This window comes from Vicia villosa, linkage group LG6 (genome assembly GCF_029867415.1).
Source record: "Vicia villosa cultivar HV-30 ecotype Madison, WI linkage group LG6, Vvil1.0, whole genome shotgun sequence".
Taxonomy (NCBI): Eukaryota; Viridiplantae; Streptophyta; class Magnoliopsida; order Fabales; family Fabaceae; genus Vicia; species Vicia villosa.
Genome location: NC_081185.1, coordinates 33,244,851 through 33,268,296, shown reverse-complemented (window position 1 = coordinate 33,268,296; position 23,446 = coordinate 33,244,851). Strand labels below are relative to the sequence as shown.

Sequence of the window (23,446 nt, the reverse complement as noted above, 5' to 3'; positions counted from 1 at the left end):
TTTGGCTTCTTTGCTTTCAGAAAGATTAAACTTCTTCAGAAGTTCTTTCACATACTTCGTTTGATGAACATATGTTCCATCAGAAGTTTGATTGATTTGAATTCCAAGAAAATACTTGAGTTCTCCCATCATACTCATTTCAAATTCAGCCTGCATAGACTTAGCAAACTCCTTTCCAAGTGAAGCATTAGATGTTCCAAAAATAATATCATCAACATAAATTTGACAAATTAAAATGTCATTCTTAGATGTTTTACAGAAGAAAGTCGTATCCACTTGTCCTCTAGTGAAACCATTGTCCAGAAGGAAAGAACTTAATCTTTCGTACCAAGCTCTAGGAGCTTGCTTCAATCTGTAACACCCCATTTCTACCCGGCAAATATATATAAATCAGAGTTTTTTTCAAAATTTCTCAATAAACAAATGAGGCGTCACATAATCAAAACAAAACAAATCACCTCGTCGCATAAAGCGGATACATAGCACCTTTGAAATAGAATAACTTATTTTATTAAAACACAGCGGAATCACTTAAGAATGTATTCAATAAAATATCTTCAGTTAACTTAACATTTTGTCCAACCAAAATTAAACAATTAGATAACAACATCAATAATAGTATAAATCGTTCCCCCCAGAGTGCTACGTATCAGAGCGACAACCGACTCGAGTAACGGCAACTAAATCTTCATACTTGAATACCTGCACGTTGCCAATATAAAGGCAACGGCGAAACAAGAAAAAAAGGGTGAGATATCAAATCATATAAGTGGGCGCATGATAAATTGCATGCTAGGATTCAGACATATAAAATCATTACATCGCAAGTATCAACAGTTACCATACACATCATACTTCCACATTTCATTAATCTCTCATACTTTTCATCGCACAACAAGTCATAATTATGTAAATAGTATCATCTAATAAATTTCACATATTCAAGTAAGCACAAAATTCAATAGTATAATACTCAAAAGATTCAATACTATTATCCCAAATATATACACAATCCATCATTATCACATATTCACACGTTTAACCAATTATATATCAAAACATCACCAATATCAATTATCACATCTCATGTACACATGACAATCACATAAATGCATATATTCAAACATCACTTAACCTCAATGTGACTCAATGCAAGACATGTGACTCTATGCATGTGGTACCCAATATGGACCCAAAGTTCCACCGCTTCCGATTCATATAGAATCTAGCCACGCTTCAGATCCGGACAAGACCAAAGCCACCAAATGTAAACATATAGTTTACCGCTTTCCGATTCACTCTAGAATCCAAGCCACGCTTATGTTCCAAAGCAAACCACCTTTGTTTCAAGGCATCCATGATATGAATGTATGTACAATATTAATCAAACATATGCAATTAAGATCATCTCTACCATCTTAATATTTAGCATATCACAATAATTCAACTCGATGAATTATCGACCAATTGTACACAACATTCACAACACATACATATCATTCACATATAAAAGGTCAATTAATCAATTACGATTCACAAAATCCAATTAACACTAGTAACCAAACTATCTCATGTTAATTCTCATTTTGCCCATTATATATGAACATACACATTTAAAATCAAGCAATTAATCATTAAAATTAATGCTATCCAACTACCCACAGAGAATCAATATCAAAACAAAATCATTGACATAATAATATATATTTCTCAACATACATATTCAATCAAAACACAATTACGGATAAATTCTCAAAATATCGTAATTTATCGACAAACCAAATAGTTAATCTAATTCCAAATTATATTCTAATCAATTAAACACATTGAAATTAATTCAACTATTAATTTAATCAACCAATTAATAATCACACTATATTAATTTAATTCACTTCTATTTCTACTCCATTTCCAATTTTCTAGCATTCTACTGCTCAAGACCATTTTTATTAAAAAGAATATCGCGTTAGCTTTCTAACGCCTCGAACGGAGACTCAAACGGAGTTACGGTTCAAAAGATATGAATTGTTAAAGTTCCAATAAAAAAACAAACACCGACGTTATACACTCACAACTCTAAACATGTCAGAATTACTCAAAACAAATAAAAATATGACTCTTAATAATTCAAAACAACTTTGACAACTTATTGTTGACTTTAACAACTCTATTGACAATTCTATTAAGTTATTATAATTTATTTATAAAAAATATTTAAACCAAACACAATTTTAGTCCATTCGTAAAATATCACAATTTCAACAAAATAACGTTACCACGTTAATCTACTAATTAAACTTAGCTACCACGTAAATTTTCATCAAATTCCGGATAACTAATTTTACCGCTTAATTCGGCTATTTCGATCAAACGAGACTTTTTATTTATTTATCAATTCTATATGTTTCTAATTATATTCCACATCATTATCATTCATTCACATGTAGCATACCAATACATATTATTAAGTTACAGTGTAAGGCATGAATAGAAAAAAAAAAGAAGCTATAGGATAGAATATGAATGAAACAGAACCGTAGACATCCTAATGGCATAAAACGAACAGTAAGTGGCTTAGGTGAGATTTCTTTTTCCCATTTGCATCAACCCACTATATATGAATACTTTATGAACACTAATTGACATGGAACAAATGGTACATAGATCAAACAGGAAAGAAGCAATGGAACAATACACAGTTATGAAATTTAAAAGAAAAGAACAAGTTCACATGTGTATGAAACATAATTAGCATGAGATGTAAGTATAGTAGCTTAATGAACCGCTACCCACCCTTGCAACTGGTGTCGTTCATCTACGGCAAGTAATGCCGAACAGTAAGGCATCTTATTTCCTCTTCGTTTCCAAATTTTAAATACACAGAATTCATCCTATTTCAATTTCAATTTTTGTTGGACAGAACATTTTCAAACAATGGCAACACAATAATAAATTTATACCCTAAACCCAAATCCCCAACATACAAGGTTTCATAAGCCCCATTATAGGAAGAGAACCCCACCCTTACCTTATTCAATGGAAGCACTCAATGGGTCTCTAATTGCATCTTCAATTTGGCACCATGGATGAAAATTTCTAAGCTCCTTCTTCTTCTTCATTGCTTGCCTCTTTCTCCTCTATTCTTGATTCCTCCCAAAATGACAACTACCCTTTTCCATCTCTAAAACCCTAATATAAAACCAATTGGGCTTAGTGTTTAAATCCTCTCTTTATTTAGTATCCTCCAAAATCAATTTAGGCCCAATAAGAGATATATCTCAAATAATCAATTATATCACTTATAATAATAATTTCTTCAATATAATAATTCCGACTTATAAATAATATTATTCTTAATATTATTTTCTGACTATCCGACTTCGATTTATATAATTCCAAATACGCCCTTAAATAACACCGACGATCCAATTCCGACTAAATCAAATATTTAAATCCTTCAATAATTTAATTAACCAATTTAATTAAATTCGGGGTGTTACAACTCTCCCCCACTTAGAATATTTTCGTCCTCGAAAATTGGCTCAACACCATCCAAACACAAACCTCGTATCCAAATATCAATCTCCAAATCGCGCTTGGTAACACATCGATCACTACCTTTTCGTTAAGACAACGATTCTCATGAACACTAACACATTACAGTTCTTACCAGTTTTGCAATAATCAACGACTCAATGCAGTATTCTGGCGCATCACACTTATTCCAACAGTCTATCAATCCAAATATCAAGATAACTCATCTTTACCGACTTGTGACATATAATTTCTTACTCCCTCAAGCCTTACAACAACAATGTCACCTAATGCTTCCGCTGATCAACTCTGATAATTCTCTTTTAAGTCACCATTCTCGATAAAATCCCGTCTACTTATACAGTTCACAAATTCTCAATCCAATACAAACTTTCTTCAATACTGATCCTCACATCGTTGTTTACTTGATAAATCCAATCTTTCACTTTGCGACACTCGCTTGCATAAAACGTACCACAACGATTGTTAATCTCATCTAATTCTAACTCAACCATCCTTCTTACCAAGCTACACAACTTGATGGGCGACTATCTTCATGATAAAATATAGACTCTTTCTACACTATTAAGACAACAAGACAAATCTATAACGTCCAACACGAGTTTCGTCTACCATTAACAATAGATTGAGGGTGATCAGTTCCCCAATTTGCCAATTAGTATCCGACAACCTTAGTGGAGTATAAATCGTTGTTACATCAAAATAACGTCCTTTCCGAATTTCCACTTAAATCCAATAACACGACGTAATCCAATGATTCACTTTAGGCTTTTACAATTCCTACAACATCTTACCTTATCAATCGATCTTGTCAATGAGACACCGACGTCCAAACATAATACAAAAGTCTAATTCATAATCACTTAGCATCACACAATTTTTTTTTTGAACCGAAGTCATCCTCACGATAAACTAGCGATAGAAATTCCATGCAGTCCTTCTTTTATACACACCGCCACTTTTGGCATCCCAAATACGACTTCTATCATCCCTAAGTCTGACTTTTTCTTTGCTACTACTTCACTCTTCCTTAAAAGTCATCAGTACTCAAATCATCTGTAATACCGAACATCTCGTTCTCTCATCTTAATCATCAACAACAAGTTCTGCTTAACTTCGCTTCAGACATTTGCGGTTATAACCATTCTTATTCAACAGGATTACACATTTCCATAAGGTAGAATACAACTTCACCTCTTCGTAGGCTCAAACGGTACGTCCAACTGATACTCGAAACCCAAGATACAAATCTCTAACGTTATTCGAATTGTAAACATCAACGTCAAGCATCGACAATTTTTATGTTATCTCCCAAACTCCTCAAATAACTTCGACGACAAACTACAGTCCATCCCAACATCATCACGTCAAAATCAACTCTATTACGGTTGCGGAAATTATTCTTATAATACACTTCATCTCGTTATCTTTCTGATGCTTCAAACAGAGTTCAAATCAGATATCCGAAACTCAAGCTACGCGCATTCTCGAGTTCCAACTCGGATTTGCGATTCACAACACTTCACACATCGACTACGTCAATTAATCACTTATGCGAGTCTAACATAAAGTCTACCGCAGCTTTATCACTTTAACACTTGTCAAACACCGGCATCAAACGCAAAGGTTAAACACACCGACAAGTTCTCAGTCCTCAACCGTGCTGAACATCGCCACTCAGCATACTTGACCATCCCTTACAACAGAAACATCTTCAAGAAGTAAAACTTCTCCCCCACTTGTAATCAAACCAATCCCTACAACAAAGCAAACAAGTACTGACAGTGTTTCACACACATGTCGCGTACTAAGAAATAAAACACTGACAGCATTCAACTGTCACACAACTCAACTGACCCGACAACTAGGCCGGACGGACCGACTTGCTCTGATACCACTATTGTAACACCCCATTTCTACCCGGCAAATATATATAAATCAGAGTTTTTTTCAAAATTTCTCAATAAACAAATGAGGCGTCACATAATCAAAACAAAACAAATCACCTCGTCGCATAAAGCGGATACATAGCACCTTTGAAATAGAATAACTTATTTTATTAAAACACAGCGGAATCACTTAAGAATGTATTCAATAAAATATCTTCAGTTAACTTAACATTGTGTCCAACCAAAATTAAACAATTAGATAACAACATCAATAATAGTATAAATCGTTCCCCCCAGAGTGCTACGTATCAGAGCGACAACCGACTCGAGTAACGGCAACTAAATCTTCATACTTGAATACCTGCACGTTGCCAATATAAAGGCAACGGCGAAACAAGAAAAAAAGGGTGAGATATCAAATCATATAAGTGGGCGCATGATAAATTGCATGCTAGGATTCAGACATATAAAATCATTACATCGCAAGTATCAACAGTTACCATACACATCATACTTCCACATTTCATTAATCTCTCATACTTTTCATCGCACAACAAGTCATAATTATGTAAATAGTATCATCTAATAAATTTCACATATTCAAGTAAGCACAAAATTCAATAGTATAATACTCAAAAGATTCAATACTATTATCCCAAATATATACACAATCCATCATTATCACATATTCACACGTTTAACCAATTATATATCAAAACATCACCAATATCAATTATCACATCTCATGTACACATGACAATCACATAAATGCATATATTCAAACATCACTTAACCTCAATGTGACTCAATGCAAGACATGTGACTCTATGCATGTGGTACCCAATATGGACCCAAAGTTCCACCGCTTCCGATTCATATAGAATCTAGCCACGCTTCAGATCCGGACAAGACCAAAGCCACCAAATGTAAACATATAGTTTACCGCTTTCCGATTCATTCTAGAATCCAAGCCACGCTTATGTTCCAAAGCAAACCACCTTTGTTTCAAGGCATCCATGATATGAATGTATGTACAATATTAATCAAACATATGCAATTAAGATCATCTCTACCATCTTAATATTTATCATATCACAATAATTCAACTCGATGAATTATCCACCAATTGTACACAACATTCACAACACATACATATCATTCACATATAAAAGGTCAATTAATCAATTACGATTCACAAAATCCAATTAACACTAGTAACCATACTATCTCATGTTAATTCTCATTTTGCCCATTATATATGAACATACACATTTAAAATCAAGCAATTAATCATTAAAATTAATGCTATCCAACTACCCACAGAGAATCAATATCAAAACAAAATCATTGACATAATAATATATATTTCTCAACATACATATTCAATCAAAACACAATTACGGATAAATTCTCAAAATATCGTAATTTATCGACAAACCAAATAGTTAATCTAATTCCAAATTATATTCTAATCAATTAAACACATTGAAATTAATTCAACTATTAATTTAATCAACCAATTAATAATCACACTATATTAATTTAATTCACTTCTATTTCTACTCCATTTCCAATTTTCTAGCATTCTACTGCTCAAGACCATTTTTATTAAAAAGAATATCGCGTTAGCTTTCTAACGCCTCGAACGGAGACTCAAACGGAGTTACGGTTCAAAAGATATGAATTGTTAAAGTTCCAATAAAAAAAACAAACACCGACGTTATACACTGACAACTCTAAACATGTCAGAATTACTCAAAACAAATAAAAATATGACTCTTAATAATTCAAAACAACTCTGACAACTTATTGTCGACTTTAACAACTCTATTGACAATTCTATTAAATTATTATAATTTATTTATAAAAAATATTTAAACCAAACACAATTTTAGTCCATTCGTAAAATATCACAATTTCAACAAAATAACGTTACCACGTTAATCTACTAATTAAACTTAGCTACCACGTAAATTTTCATCAAATTCCGGATAACTAATTTTACCGCTTAATTCGGCTATTTCGATCAAACGAGACTTTTTATTTATTTATCAATTCTATATGTTTCTAATTATATTCCACATCATTATCATTCATTCACATGTAGCATACCAATACATATTATTAAGTTACAGTGTAAGGCATGAATAGAAGAAAAAAAAGAAGCTATAGGATAGAATATGAATGAAACAGAACCGTAGACATCCTAATGGCATAAAACGAACAGTAAGTGGCTTAGGTGAGATTTCTTTTTCCCATTTGCATCAACCCACTATATATGAATACTTTATGAACACTAATTGACATGGAACAAATGGTACATAGATCAAACAGGAAAGAAGCAATGGAACAATACACAGTTATGAAATTTAAAAGAAAAGAACAAGTTCACATGTGTATGAAACATAATTAGCATGAGATGTAAGTATAGTAGCTTAATGAACCGCTACCCACCCTTGCAACTGGTGTCGTTCATCTACGGCAAGTAATGCCGAACAGTAAGGCATCTTATTTCCTCTTCGTTTCCAAATTTTAAATACACAGAATTCATCCTATTTCAATTTCAATTTTTGTTGGACAGAACATTTTCAAACAATGGCAACACAATAATAAATTTATACCCTAAACCCAAATCCCCAACATACAAGGTTTCATAAGCCCCATTATAGGAAGAGAACCCCACCCTTACCTTATTCAATGGAAGCACTCAATGGGTCTCTAATTGCATCTTCAATTTGGCACCATGGATGAAAATTTCTAAGCTCCTTCTTCTTCTTCATTGCTTGCCTCTTTCTCCTCTATTCTTGATTCCTCCCAAAATGACAACTACCCTTTTCCATCTCTAAAACCCTAATATAAAACCAATTGGGCTTAGTGTTTAAATCCTCTCTTTATTTAGTATCCTCCAAAATCAATTTAGGCCCAATAAGAGATATATCTCAAATAATCAATTATATCACTTATAATAATAATTTCTTCAATATAATAATTCCGACTTATAAATAATATTATTCTTAATATTATTTTCTGACTATCCGACTTCGATTTATATAATTCCAAATACGCCCTTAAATAACACCGACGATCCAATTCCGACTAAATCAAATATTTAAATCCTTCAATAATTTAATTAACCAATTTAATTAAATTCGGGGTGTTACACAATCCATACAATGATTTCTTAAGTTTGAAAACATGTTCTGGAGACTTAGAGTCTTCAAAACCAGGAGGTTGGTGGACATAGACTTCCTCATCTATATAACCATTTAAGAAGGCACTCTTAACATCCATCTGATACAGAGTGATGTTATGGTGAGTGGCAAAAGAAATCAATAAGCGAATAGATTCTAACCTGGCCACTGGTGCAAAGGTTTCTGTATAGTCAATACCTTCTTGCTGACTATAACCCTGAGCCACCAGTCTGGCTTTGTTTCTTACCACTTCTCCCTTCTCGCTAAGCTTGTTTCTGAAAACCCACTTTGTACCAATGATGTTGAAACCTTTTGGTCTAGGAACAAGATCCCATACATCATTCCTTGTAAACTGATTAAGTTCTTCTTGCATGGAAATTATCCAGTCTGGATCTTCTAGAGCTTGATCAACAGAAGTTGGCTCGATCAAAGAAACAAGACCTAATTGACATTCTGCATTGTTCTTAAGGAATCTTGTTCTGATAGGATCATCTTTCTTTCCAAGAATCACATCTTCTGAGTGAGCTGACGTGAGTCTAGAAGATCTTCTGACTGTTGGCTCTTCAGAAATTCTGAGATTCTCTAAAGATGCAGCAACTTGATCTTCTGATTCTTTGCTTCTGAGATTTTCAGCTTCTGAAACTTTGCTTCTTGGTTCTACAGCTTTTGATATATCAATATCTATATCTGCAAAATTCTCAACCTGCTTTGGCTTTTCAAGACCAAGATTATCATCAAATCTGATTTTTATTGATTCTTCTACAACAAATGTTTCAGTGTTGTATACTCTGTAGCCTTTAGAGCGTTCAGAATATCCAAGAAGGAAACATTTTTGTGCCTTAGAATCAAACTTACCAAGATGATCTTTAGTATTCAAAATGAAACAGACACATCCAAAAGGATGAAAATATGAAATGTTGGGCTTTCTGTTCTTCCACAATTCATAAGGAGTCTTATTTAGAATAGGTCTTATAGAGATTCTATTCTGAATATAACATGCAGTGTTTATTGCTTCTGCCCAGAAGTGCTTAGCCATATTGGTTTCATTGATCATAGTTCTGGCCATTTCTTGTAGAGTCCTATTCTTTCGCTCTACGACTCCATTTTGCTGTGGAGTTCTAGGGCAAGAGAAATCATGGGCAATACCATTTTCTTTGAAGAACTCCTCAAAGAATCTGTTCTCAAATTCACCACCATGATCACTTCTGACCTTTATGATTTTGCACTCCTTCTCTGATTGTATCTGAGTGCAGAATTCAAAGAACACTGAATGAGACTCATCCTTGTGTTTTAAGAACTTTACCCATGTCCAGCGGCTATAATCATCTACGATGACTAATCCATATTTCTCCCCTCTGACAGATGCTGTTTGGACTGGTCCAAACAGATCAATGCGCAGAAGTTCTAACGGCCTTGAGGAAGAGACAACATTCTTAGATTTGAAAGCAGGTTTGGAGAACTTGCCCTTCTGACATGCCTCACAAAGAGCATCTGATTTGTATTTCAGATTTGGGAGTCCTTTGACCAGATTTATATTGTTAATCTGAGAAATCTTTCTCAAACTAGAATGACCTAATCTTTTGTGCCAGACCCATTGCTCTTCAGAAACAGACATAAGGCAAGTCACCTTCTGCTTCTCAAGATCTGAAAGATCAATCTTATAAATGTTGTTCTTTCTCTTGCCTGTAAATAGGATTGAGCCATCCTTCTGACTTACAGCCTTGCAAGACTTTTGATTGAAGATAATGTCATAACCATTGTCACTTAATTGACTTATGGACAATAAGTTATGCGCTAATCCTTCTACAAGAAGTACATTAGTTATGGAAGGAGAGTTACCAATACTTATGGTTCTAGAGCCAATAATCTTTCCCTTCTGATCTCCTCCAAACTTGACTTCTCCACCAGATTTAAGCACCAAGTCTTGGAACATAGACCTTCTTCCCGTCATGTGTCGCGAGCACCCAGAGTCCAGGTACCATGACATTTTGTGCTTTTTCTTCTTTGCTGCTAAGGATATCTGCAACAGAAATTATCTTCTCCTTAGGTACCCACAGTTTCTTGGGTCCTTTCTTGTTAGTTTTCCTCAAGTTCTGATTGAACTTGGGTTTGGCATGATAAGTAACAGGAGGAACAACATGATATTCTTTAGGTTTGGCAGCCTGATATTTTTTAGGTTGTGTCACATGCTTCTTGGTGTGTGTAGTGTTAAAGCTTTTGGCATGTGAAGTGAGCCTAATATCATGTGAGTGGCCATATTTGAACTGATCATACAATGGCTTGTATGTGATTTTCAAATCATCTACAGGTTCAAATTTACGTGGGATATCACCCTCATAGCCAACGCCAATCCTTTTGTTTCCAGAAACACCATATATCATAGAAGCCAGATGACTTCTGCCAATACTTCTAGATAGAAACTTTCTGAAGCTCGAGTCATATTCTTTCAGAATATGATTGAGACTAGGAATGGATTTTTCTGATTCAGAAGGAGATCCAATATCTTTGGATAATTTTAAAACTTTTTCCTTCAGTTCAGAATTTTCCACTTCCAGCTTCTTAGTTTCAAATTCAAATAGCTTTTTCAGCTTTTTGTATTTGATACTAAGATGAGCCTTGAGTTCCAGAAGTTCAGTTAAACTGGAAACTAACTCTTCTCTAGATAGTTCAGAAAATACCTCTTCAGAATCTGATTCTGATGTAGATTCTGATCCGTCATCCACTGTGGCCATCAGTGCAAGGTTTGCCTGCTCGCCTTCAGAGTCTGATTTTGATTCAGATTCTGAATCATCCCATGTTGCCATAAGACCTTTCTTCTTATGAAACTTCTTCTTGGGATTCTCCTTCTGAAGTTTTGGACATTCATTCTTGAAGTGTCCAGGCTTATTGCATTCATAGCAGATGACCTTCTTCTTGTCAGATCTTCTGCCTCCAGAAGATTCTCCTCTTTCAGGCTTCTTTGAACTTCTGAAGCTCTTGAACTTCCTTTGCTTGCTCGTCCAGAGTTGGTTTACCCTTCTGGAGATCATGGACAGTTCATCTTCTTCTTCTTCTGATTCTGATTCTTCAGAATCTACTTCTTCAGCCTGAAAAGCGTTAGTGCATTTTTTATAATTAGATTTTAATGCAATAGACTTACCTTTCTTCTAAGGTTCATTAGCATCCAGCTCAATTTCACGACTCCTCAGAGCACTGATCAATTCTTCAAGAGAGACTTCATTCAGATTCTTGGAAATTTTGAAAGCAGTCACCATAGGACCCCATCTTCTTGGCAAGCTTCTGATGATCTTCTTGACATGATCAGCCCTTGTGTATCCCTTGTCAAGAACTCTCAATCCAGCAGTTAGCGTTTGAAATCTTGAGAACATCTTCTCAATATTTTCATCATCCTCCATCTTGAAGGCTTCATATTTCTAGATCAAGGCAAGAGCTTTAGTCTCCTTGACTTGGGCATTTCCTTCATGGGTCATTTTCAATGACTCATATATATCATAGGCAGTTTCCCTGTTAGATATCTTCTCATATTCAGCATGAGAGATAGAATTCAGCAAAACAGTCCTACACTTATGATGATTTTTGAATTTCTTCTTTTGATCATCATTCATTTCTTGTCTTGTAAGCTTTACACCAGTAGCTTTCACTGGATGTTTGTAACCATAAGTCACCATCTAGACCAAGGAAGTAACTTTCAAGTTTATCTTTCCAGTATTCAAAGTTTTCACCATCAAATACTGGTGGTCTAGTATAACCATTGTTACCATTTCCATTGTATTGCTCAGCAGAGCCAGATGTAGATGTATTTGTTGGATCTTCACCAGCCATCTTGACTTAAGCGTTTTTCTCTTCCTGAATCTTTTCTAAACACGGTTAAGTGCTTGCACCTTAGAACCGGCGCTCTGATGCCAATTGAAGGATAGAAAAACACTTAGAAAGAGGGGGTTTGAATAAGTGTAGCTTTTACAACTTGTAAGATAAAAACAATTTGCACAAAGATTTTTATCCTGGTTCGTTGTTAACTAAACTACTCCAGTCCACCCCCTTGGAGTGATTTACCTCACCTGAGGATTTAATCCACTAATCACACAAGATTACAATGGTTTTCCACTTAGACAACTTCTAAGTCTTCTAGAGTATACTGATCACAACCTGATCACTCTAGGAACAAACTGCTTAGATACCCTCTAAGACTTTCTAGAGTATTCTGATCAACAACCTGATCATTCTAGTTCTTACAAATAAATGTAAACAAATTCTTTTAAGAGTTACAATGCTTCTTATAAAGCTATTATCACAACTGTGATTTTCTCTTAAGTTTAAGCTTAATCTCATTAATATATTACAACAGCAATGTAGTGAGGTTGAAGATGAAGTTTGAGAGCTTTTTGAATTTGACAGCGTTTCTGTATATTTGCGCAAGTGTTGTATTCAGCTTCTCATCAGAACTTCTATTTATAGGCGTTTGAGAAGATGACCGTTGGGAGCATTTAATGCTTTGCGTGATCCGTACAGCGTTGCATTTAATGTTTCACTCTTTTGTCAACTACCTCGAGCCTTGCTTTCGCTGTGTCTACTGACGTTGCCTTTAATAGCTACTAACGTTCCTTTTGTCAGTCAGCGTAGCCTGCCATCTTGTACTTGCTTCTGATCTGATGTTTGTGTAAACAACGTTTGAATATCATCAGAGTCAAACAACTTGGTGCAGAGCATCTTCTTGTCTTCTGACCTTGAAGTGCTTCTTAGCGTGATACCATGAGAACTTCAGTGCTTCTACTTCTGATCTCAAGTCCTTCTGATGCTTCCATAGACCATGTTCTGATTCTGCTTGACCATCTTCTGATGTCATGCCAGACCATGTTCTGATGTTGCATGCTGAACCTTCTGAGTCAGTGCTTCTTGCGTTGATTTTGTGCATACTCTTTATATAATTCCTGAAATGGAAATTGCATAGGATTAGAGTACCCCATTATCTCATACAAAATTCATATACATTGTTATCATCAAAACTAAGAATATTGATCAGAACAAATCTTGTTCTAACACACGGTTATGCTCTAACCGGTTCATCCCCAAGATCACATCCAAACCTCTCAACGGCAAGCAAAAAAATCAACAAGAAAGTCTCTATCGAAAATCGACACGGGACACTTCAAACACACAAGAGAAGTAGTCACCGAACCCTTAGCCAGAGTATCCACAACCATCTCTCCGTACAGAGCAGACAACACAAGACCCAATCGTTCAACACAATCAGCCGATATAAAGCAATTAGAAGCACCGGTATCAATAATAGTAATTAAAGGAATGCTATTAATGAAACAAGTACCTCTAATGAGTGAATCCTCACTAGTGGTCTGAGTTCCTAACAGAGCGAACACCTTTCCACTAGATTGCTCCTTCTTGGGCTTCTGACACTTGCTTCCAATATGTCCTTCTTCACCACAGTTGAAACACACCATCTGTTTATGCTTGCAAGCAGGTTCCGTATGTCCAATCTCACCACAACGATAACACCTTATGGCGTCAGCATTACACACAGTGCTCTTATGGCCAACCTTGCCACATTTGAAGCACGTAACACTAGCAGGAGCATCTCCCCCACTAGATCTCTTTCCCTCATTAGCTTTTTGCTTACCCTTGCCACTCGGAGCTTCATAAGTCTTACCACGGCCTTGTTGACTCTTGCCCCTCTTCTCATTAATAACACGATAATGATCATTGTTGTCTTCCTCATAGATCCGACAACTATCCACCAAAACAGGGAAGATACGAATCTTCTGATAACTAACCGCCTTCTTGATTTCCGGACGCAAACTGTTCTCAAATTTAATGCACTTGGAAAACTCACCATTCGGTCCATCATAGTGTTGGTAAAACTTAGCCAACTCACCAAACTTAGAAGCATACTCTACAACATACTTGTTTCCTTGCTTTAGCTCAAGAAATTCAATCTCCTTCTTGCCACGGACATCCTCAGGAAAGTACTTCCTTAAGAACTCAATGCAGAACAAAATCCAAGAGATCTCCTCACCATTAGCCTCCAACCTCCTACGGGTTTCTAGCCACCAATCTTCCGCCTCGATAGCTAGCATATGAGTCCCATATCGAACCTTCTGATCAGGAATGCAATCCATCACACAGAAGATTCTCTCAATCTCCTTTAGTCATGTCAATGCACCATCAGGATCATGAGTTCCCTTAAACACAAGAGGGTTTTCTCTTTGGAAAGTAGCCAAATTGTGAGAAGTAGCATTCTCACCAACGTTCGGCTGATGTTCTAAAGCTTAGGCCATCGCCTCCAAAGCAGCAGCAATCGCAGCATCATTCCTTCTAGCCATCTAAATTCTTCACTACAACACAAAAACAATCAGCATAAATAACAATACAAGTATTGTTAGGCTACACTACGACACGACACTTGGCCGGACAAGACCAACCAGGCTCTCATACCACTATTGTAACACCCCAAATCTACTCGATAATTATAAACAAAAATCAGAGTATAAAAGTCTTAAAACACACATCTCATCTGAGACGTCACAATTGCGTCTAAAACAAATCACAAACACATGCTCACATAGACAGATACATAGCAAGTACAAAGGAGGGAAACTTAATCCATTAGTCATCAAAAGTCATATATCTATAATATCGCAGCAGAATAACATCGACAACAATATCCAAGTCATGCATGCCAAACATGGGCGACTAAGAATCCAACATATCTCTATAGGATGTAACAACATAATCCATAAGAGGTAACCATATCCAAACATAATACAAGAAACGACAAGACAACAACAATAAGACTCGACATCATCAAAGCAAAATAGACGTTCTCCGAGTGCTACGTATCAGAGCATTGACACACCGACACGAGCTAATAGGTATACGACTACTCCACGACATTACCTGCACGTTACCAACAAAGGGTAACATTCAAACAGAAGGGGTGAGATATCATTCATTATAAAGAAACGTATCATAATATTCAGAGCATAGTAAAGATCATACATATATCACCACTTCTCATCACATAGCATGTTATACAGTTCAATTCGCTAAACATCTAGCAATACGGTAAGATTGTTAACCAACAAGTATAACATCATATTCTAATCACAAATATAACACCAATACATCAAGCAAACATCTCATCATCACATCTGAACAACATCCCATCACCACATCATACAAACACATATTGAGCATATCAAATGCCATTCAAATGCGACTCGACTTACGCAAATGCATGTGCTACCAATTTGGAGTAAAACTCCCACCGTCTCAATTTTTCCATTGGGCACACCGTCGCTATTTGCCAATAAGGCCACCGTCGCTTATGCAAATAGATGTGGCACAATGAATGCAACATCCACACCAACACAACACATACAACACGAACAATACGTCGCAACATCACTCAAAATCACCATCGAACATCATCAATATAATGTCGAACTTCAACAACAACAAAATCACCACCATTCATAAGAATGCATCATGTCATTATCACGTCACCATGTTGCATCATCTTACAACAACAATTACATCATACAACAACAATTACATCATACAACAATCTAATTCAAGAAAAGCATTCACAAGAGTTTCCAAAGATATTCAAAGCATATACAATGGAAAGACATCAATTACAGCTTCACGGAGGTACAAACAGAATATAAAAAGGAGTTACGGATCAAAAGATACATCATTCCAAAGTTTGGAAAAGTTTTGTAAAACAGGGTCCGCTTAGCGGCTCCAAGCGCACTTATGCTCATTGAAATTCAACAAACGCGCTTCAAGCGGCGTGTGGCAGAAACTTTTTACGAAACAGGCTCCGCTTAGCGGACTGGCTCCGCTTAGCGAGCCTCTTTATTTTTCAAAATGAAACAACATCCGCTTAGCGAGCCCGAGCCCTCTTAGCGGAAGCGCGATTATGCAGAAAAGTGATAGCAGCAATAGACCTGCGTAATCACCCATCCCTCACCCAAGACTCATTCAAATTAACAATTAAACATGTATAAACACGAAATCTATCATCAACTATCATCAAACATCAATCAAAACACATTTTCAATCAAAGATTTCATGCATTTTCATCATAAACCCTAAAGTTCTACACAAAGATAATCCATGGTTCAACATACAATCCAACCCACCCTAAACATCATCATACATCCCTTTAGCATGAAATAATCCCAACCTTACCTTAGGTTTTGGATTGAAGCCAACTTTATCTTCAACCTTAAGAGTCTCCTGTTCTCTTCTCTCTTCTCTTCTTTCACCCAAATCCCCAAAAACGAGTTCTAATTCTATTCTTCTCTAAAACCCTTGTTTTGTGAAACTCTTACTATCTTCCTAACTACTAATGGGCTCTAATTAACACTCCCCACTTACTAATACCAACTTAGGCCCAATAATTCATCTAACTCATTAACTCATGTTATTTACTATTAAAACTCGATATATATATATATATATATATATATATATATATATATATATATATATATATATATATATATATATATATATATATATATATATATATATATATATATAACACAAATATCACATAAGCATATAATTTACCACTTAATGATTAAATAAATCACATAGCACATAATTAAATAAAATACTTAAATGAAAAACGGGCGTCACATAATCGGTTACAGCAGGGCTGTTACCCGGTTACACATAACCGTCACTGTATTCGCTATTTGTTACGTTCAGCAGTAACCGGTTACAGTACCCCAGAATGCCCAATCTGCCTATTTTACAATGCTGTAACCGGTTACAGCAGGGCTGCTACCCGGTTACAGCGTAACTAGAACCAAAAATCACAGTTTTGACAGCTTATCAGTCCCTCTACTCATACCATTTCATATCCATACGAGTTTCACACCAAAATCTCACCAAATTCAGTCATTTAGCATATTCCTAACATCACACAAATCCTGTTGACATCCATAATCATTCATACGCATTCTATTGCACCAAAACATACAATTGAACCTAAAACCTCAAAATTCTAAATCCTAACATACATCACAATTAACACGAACAACAACCCCAATTCAATATTATCATCCAAAACCCAATAATAAATGATAATTGGAAGAGTCCCCCTTACCTGAATTCAAAACTGGCAGTGCTCTCTTCCTCTTCTTCTCCTCTTTCACGTACTCTGTTTTCTCTCTACTTGGCCTCTTCTCTTCTTTTTGGCTTTCTATCTCTTTTCCATAAAAATCCTCTATTTTATGAAAAGTAAGGAAATTCACTTAGTAAGGGCCTATCACTTAGCACCCCTCTTTTACCAAACACAACACCAAGCCCAATAACTTCTTTTCTCCAAATTCTCTGTTTAACTGAATAAAACCGATTAATTCCAAATAACTAGTTTAAATTCCGATTAAATTAATTTATGAAATTATGGGGTGTTACACTTGTCAATGAGTTATAGCGAGTGGAATAACTCGGTGTACATGATATCGTCAAAACTCCTCATATCTAGTAATACCCGACATACATAAAAGACAACAAGAACTCCCTTGATCTACTAATACATTATAGTAACATCTAAATATGTTGGATTGGAACTCCATTGACCATTTCTTCCCCGTAAAAGGATAATGAACAATGTTTTCTTTTCCTCAGTCCTGATTCCTTTTTATCGGTCGGTGTAATCATTTAAATTAAATTCCTCTTCACTAATTTGCATGATGCTTGCTCAGGGTTTAGGAACATTTCAAACACGAAATAAGTAGCCCCCCAGGTGGTCCCACTTCATTGACCTATCACTCGTGGAAATGTAAATACAAGGGTTTTCCCAATAGATTCTTGAGGTGACATTCATAATATCAGGATTTTTGTCCCATTGCTTGAACATTCCTCCGAAGATTGTGTATGCTATATCCAACTTTTGACCGTCCTCCTCTTCTGATATTCTATCCTCTTTAGAAATAATGACTCTCTGGACCCTCCTCTTGGGCGAATAGGACCTATCTCACAACTTTATTTCGTCGTATGTTCACCATCATATACGAAACAAATGGTAGACACACCGATTGCTCTTTTCCCACACGCGACACCAATGATTCGGTCAAACCTAGAGGATCTGATTAGTAGTGAATGCTTGATGACAATCATTGATCTATTACTTCTAGAGGTGAGAGTGTACCAGCAAACACTCTGACGATAAAGTTAATAAAGAATGTGAGTGCAAGGTTTAAAATTTTAGAATAATGTGTATTTGAGTATAAACCGTATTATAGAGTATATAATATAAGTCTAAAGTTTAGAGGTTTTGAAACCTTCTCTTTGGCAATTGTTTCAAGAAACAAATATCAAAGAATCTTATAAACTCTATCATTTGATAGTCTTCATGAACCAATCAACATTGATCAAGCATGTCGCTACGACATATCCATTCCCTGATCTATCCTACTTCCTTAAACTAAGGTAATCCATTTTTAAGTATATTAGACCTTCGCTGAGTTTGAAGTATATACATATATTTTTATTATTATTTAAAGAATAATTGTTATGTATTATCGGTGTAAATTTATGTAGGTAATACATTTTAATTATTCATGAGTATGACTTTAGAAATAGTTAAAATAAGAATCAAATATTTCATAAGATCTAACGGTAGTAATTGAGTGCTAGTATAAAAATACTTTACACCATATATATCAATTAAACCATATTATTTAATTCTACTTATGATTAATATAATATTATATTTAAAAGAAAAAAAAGCAAGGCATCATCTTTTATTTTTCCATCTTTCAGTTCTGGCACAAATATTCTCAACTGAAGTTGCAAGTTAAAAATAGAATCAAACCAAAAGAGACATCACACAAGCTGTCTTCAATACATTTCATGTTAATTACACCACAATTTGAATCCTCTTGTCCCTTGATTGATGAACACTGAAGCTTAATCAAAAGCAAAATTGATTAACTCAACAATCTTTTATGGTAGCTTCCCAAGTATTAAAGGCATAGATAGATGACGACAAGATTTATATTCCAAGAACTTAATTATGGATAAAGAAAGGAAGTTGATTCATCTCAACTTTATTCCTTTTTAAGTATTATATTTACACCTATCACATTCCATTAAAAAACACAACTTCACTATCACTATCATCTCAATCCATACACCTTTTAACTTTCACTTTCATTTTTGTTTTGCTGCTCACAATGACTAGCATAGGCAAGTTGGGTGCCATGCAACAACTGATGAAAGGTGGGAAAATGATGCCAGCAAATGTAATATCTGATGATAGTATTTTGGTGAAGAAAATAGTTTCAGATCATAATCCTGAGGGACTTGATTATGATGTTAAGCCACTTCTACATATTGTTGAAGATATTCTTCGACGTTCAACGCTCACCAGTTCTGAACATGCTTCGGTGGTATATGATTATAATGTCTAAAATATTTTAGTTACTTCAATTCCAAGTAAACTAAGTTTTCTTATTTCATGTGACTAACTTGTAGTTTCTTTCAGGGTGAACTTTCAACTGTTGATCATGTCGAAGACAGAAATAACCTTCCTGCTTACACAAACATGCTCGAGGCTTTGTCTGTTAAGATTGATCGAATTTCTTGCGAGGTGATAAAAAAATTACCTAACATATTGAGTTCTTAATTTTGGTGCTAGAACATCATTTGCATGCATTTTTTTTTTGTTTAAATAGTCTTTTGGCCCTTGTAAGTTAGCGTGTTTTTAGTTTTCGTCCCTGTATCTTTTTTTCTTCGATAAAATCCTTAAATATTGAATTTCTTTTGGATTTAGTCCCTAAAACTCAAATCCGCAGGAAAATCTCCAGGTTTCCTGCGAACACGCCAACTTTCAGGGAACAAATGACTATTTAAGTTTTTTTTTCATGAATATAACAAATTAACAGTACAAATGCAACATGAAATTTCAGATATCCTACAAGATTCTTTCTGGTGTAGATGCACACTCCACAACAGTTTCGATATTTGAGATGCTAACAATCTACAAATGGGATGTAAAGTTAGTCCTGGCCTTAGCTGCATTTGCTCTGAACTATGGTGAATTCTGGCTTCTAGCTCATATTCACGACACAAACCAACTCGCAAAATCAATGGCGATTCTCAAGCAGTTACCTGGTATAATGCAGCATTCGACCTCGCTAAAACCACGATTCGATACACTTAACGATCTAGTAAATGTCATATTGGAGGTTACCAAGTGTGTCATAGAGTTCAATGAACTTCCAGTTCAGTACATTTCACAAGATGTACCAGCCTACAGCACTGCCTCTAAGCATATCCCAGTTGCTGCATATTGGTGTATTAGAAGTATTGTGGCTTGTGCTGCTCAGATTACAAGCCTCACTACACTTGGTTATGAGTATGTTTTTCCAGTAATTTCTCATGATTTTTGAAATTTACAAGCACAGACAAATGATATAGAAACATTTTTTTTTTTTCAGAATCTTTACCTCTAACGATGCTTGGGAGCTTTCTACATTGGCTTTCAAGCTCAAAAGTATAGTGGACCATCTCAAAAATGAACTTGCTATCTGCCACAAACACATTGGTAAGCGACTTATGTATTATATTGAAATGGAGACATACATAATCTACAAGTCGTGCGCGCACGCATATATAAATAAATATTATTGAAGATAAATGAAAATATGACGCCAGAAATCATACATAGATGTTCAACATGACTTAAGATGGTTATTGAATGTAGGGGACATAATGGATGCTGAAGCTTATAGAATGCTACGCGAATTATTTTCGAGACCACACAATGACAACATGAAGATCATCAAGGCTTTAATTTATTCACATGAAGACAATTTACCTCTATATGACGGTGTTTCGAAGAAAAGGGTTTGATTTTCTAACACTTGCAACATATATATGATAGATACATTAACTATAATCAGAAGCTGATGTGATACTAATACTGATATGATTGATTAATGCAAAAAAAAAAAAAACAGGCTAGCCTTGAGGCACTTAGGAGGAAGAATGTGCTACTTCTGTTTTCAGGCTTGGAGTTTTCAACGGACGAGCTTCTAATACTCGAACAGATCTACAACGAATCGAAGGCGCACACAAAGAGACAGGACAATAGATATGAGTTAGTTTGGATCCCAATTGTGGACCAAACATCTGAGTGGACAGATCAAAAGCAAATTCAGTTTGAGAATCTGAGAGATAGTATGACATGGTACTCAGTGTATGATCCTTCATCGATAAGCAAGGCGGTTGTTTGGTTCATTCAGAGTGAATGGAAATACAAAAATAAGCCAATTCTTGTGGTTTTGGATGCTCAAGGTAGGGTTGCTTGCCCTAATGCTATTCACATGATGTGGATTTGGGGAAGTGCTGCTTTTCCTTTTACAAGTTCTAAAGAAGAAAATCTTTGGAAGGATGAGACTTGGAGACTTGAACTTCTTGTGGATGGCATTGACTCTGAAATATTGAACTGGGTAAGCTTATATTCTATCAATATAGAAATCTCTTTCTATTCCTTTTTGGTACACTCTGACTATTGAACTGGTGAAAGCTTGGGATCAGAGAGTGTACTCCACTCAAGGTCTCAGGTTCAGGGTCAGTCCCTATTGCATATACGACTATTTTAAATTTTGAAATTTATGATTGGACAGATTAAGGAAGGAAAATACATTTTCTTGTACGGAGGAGATGATCCCGAATGGGTGAGGAGATTTGTGAAAGAGGCCCGAAAAGTAGCACAGGCGACACAAACACCGTTAGAGATGGTATACGTAGGACAAAGCAACAAGCGAGATCAAGTACAACGAGTATTCGACATGATAATGCGCGAAAAGCTCTACACTCACAGCTGGTCAGAGCAAAGCATGATATGGTTCTTCTGGACACGTCTCCAAAGCATGCTGTTCTCAAAAATCCAGCTGAAACAAGTTGATGACAACGACATCGTGATGCAAGAAATCAAAAAGCTCCTTAGCTACGACAAACAAGGCGGATGGATTGTTCTTGCAAAGGGATCGCGAATCGTGGTGAATGGACATGCTGCAACTGGTTTACAAGCTTTGGCTGAGTATGATCTTATGTGGAAAGAACAAGCTGCAAATGATGGGTTTGAAACAGCTTATAAGGATCACTATGGGAAGCTTCATTCAGTTGCTAACCCTTGTTGTAGATTTGAGTTTTCACATTCAATGGGAAGGATACCGGATAGGCTCACGTGCCCGGAGTGTCGCCGCAATATGCATGTGCTTACTACTTTTCAGTGCTGCCATGATGATAATGTTGAGGAGGATTTTTTTGTTAGCAGTGTTTCTCCTCCTACTACTATTTAAACCATCATTTGATGTTTTATTCATTCTGTTGCTTAATGCTTATGGTTCTATGTAGTTTGTTGCATAGTCCTCAATGTTTGTGTGTTTGTTTTAATCATGGATTGATGTAATAAATTTGTCTTTCTGTTGTAATAAAATTTCTGGCTATTAAGCTTTTGTGAACTTTGAAAGACCAAAGTTTGGTTTGTTTGAATAATTTAAAATATAGAATATAATGTTTAACAATAAGCTCTTTAAGCATACATATTTGATAATGATTAAACAGATTAACATATGAGGCTGGCTTATTAGGTTTCCGATTTTGATCTAAAGACCTAACCCAAGCTTCAAACAAATCCATGCAAGCGAACATGTTAAGAAGCGCCCAAAAGGGGTTAGAGAGTTTGAGGAGGAACGTGAAGTGGCCATAATTTCACTTCTTGTGTCACATCATTGACTTGGATAATCAGCTTAATGCTTATCAAAATAA

At 35.5% G+C, this 23,446-nt stretch overlaps 1 protein-coding gene and 1 long non-coding RNA gene across 2 annotated transcripts; one reads left to right on the top strand and one right to left on the bottom strand.

Moving 5' to 3' along the window:
- Positions 1-527: 527 nt before the first annotated feature.
- Positions 528-3,403, bottom strand: LOC131611420 (uncharacterized). The gene is made up of 2 exons (XR_009286895.1): positions 3,029-3,403; positions 528-702 (listed from the first exon to the last, which is right to left on the bottom strand). It is a non-coding gene; the product is annotated as an uncharacterized LOC131611420 (long non-coding RNA).
- Positions 3,404-19,783: 16,380 nt separating this feature from the next.
- On the top strand, positions 19,784-23,139 carry LOC131611418 (protein SIEVE ELEMENT OCCLUSION B-like). The gene is made up of 7 exons (XM_058883446.1): positions 19,784-20,058; positions 20,154-20,258; positions 20,578-21,026; positions 21,109-21,215; positions 21,375-21,517; positions 21,631-22,122; positions 22,300-23,139. The coding sequence occupies exons 1-7, from the start codon at positions 19,843-19,845 to the stop codon at positions 22,975-22,977; spliced, it is 2,190 nt and encodes a 729-aa protein (XP_058739429.1). The 5' UTR covers positions 19,784-19,842; the 3' UTR covers positions 22,978-23,139.
- The last annotated feature ends 307 nt before the right edge of the window (positions 23,140-23,446 follow it).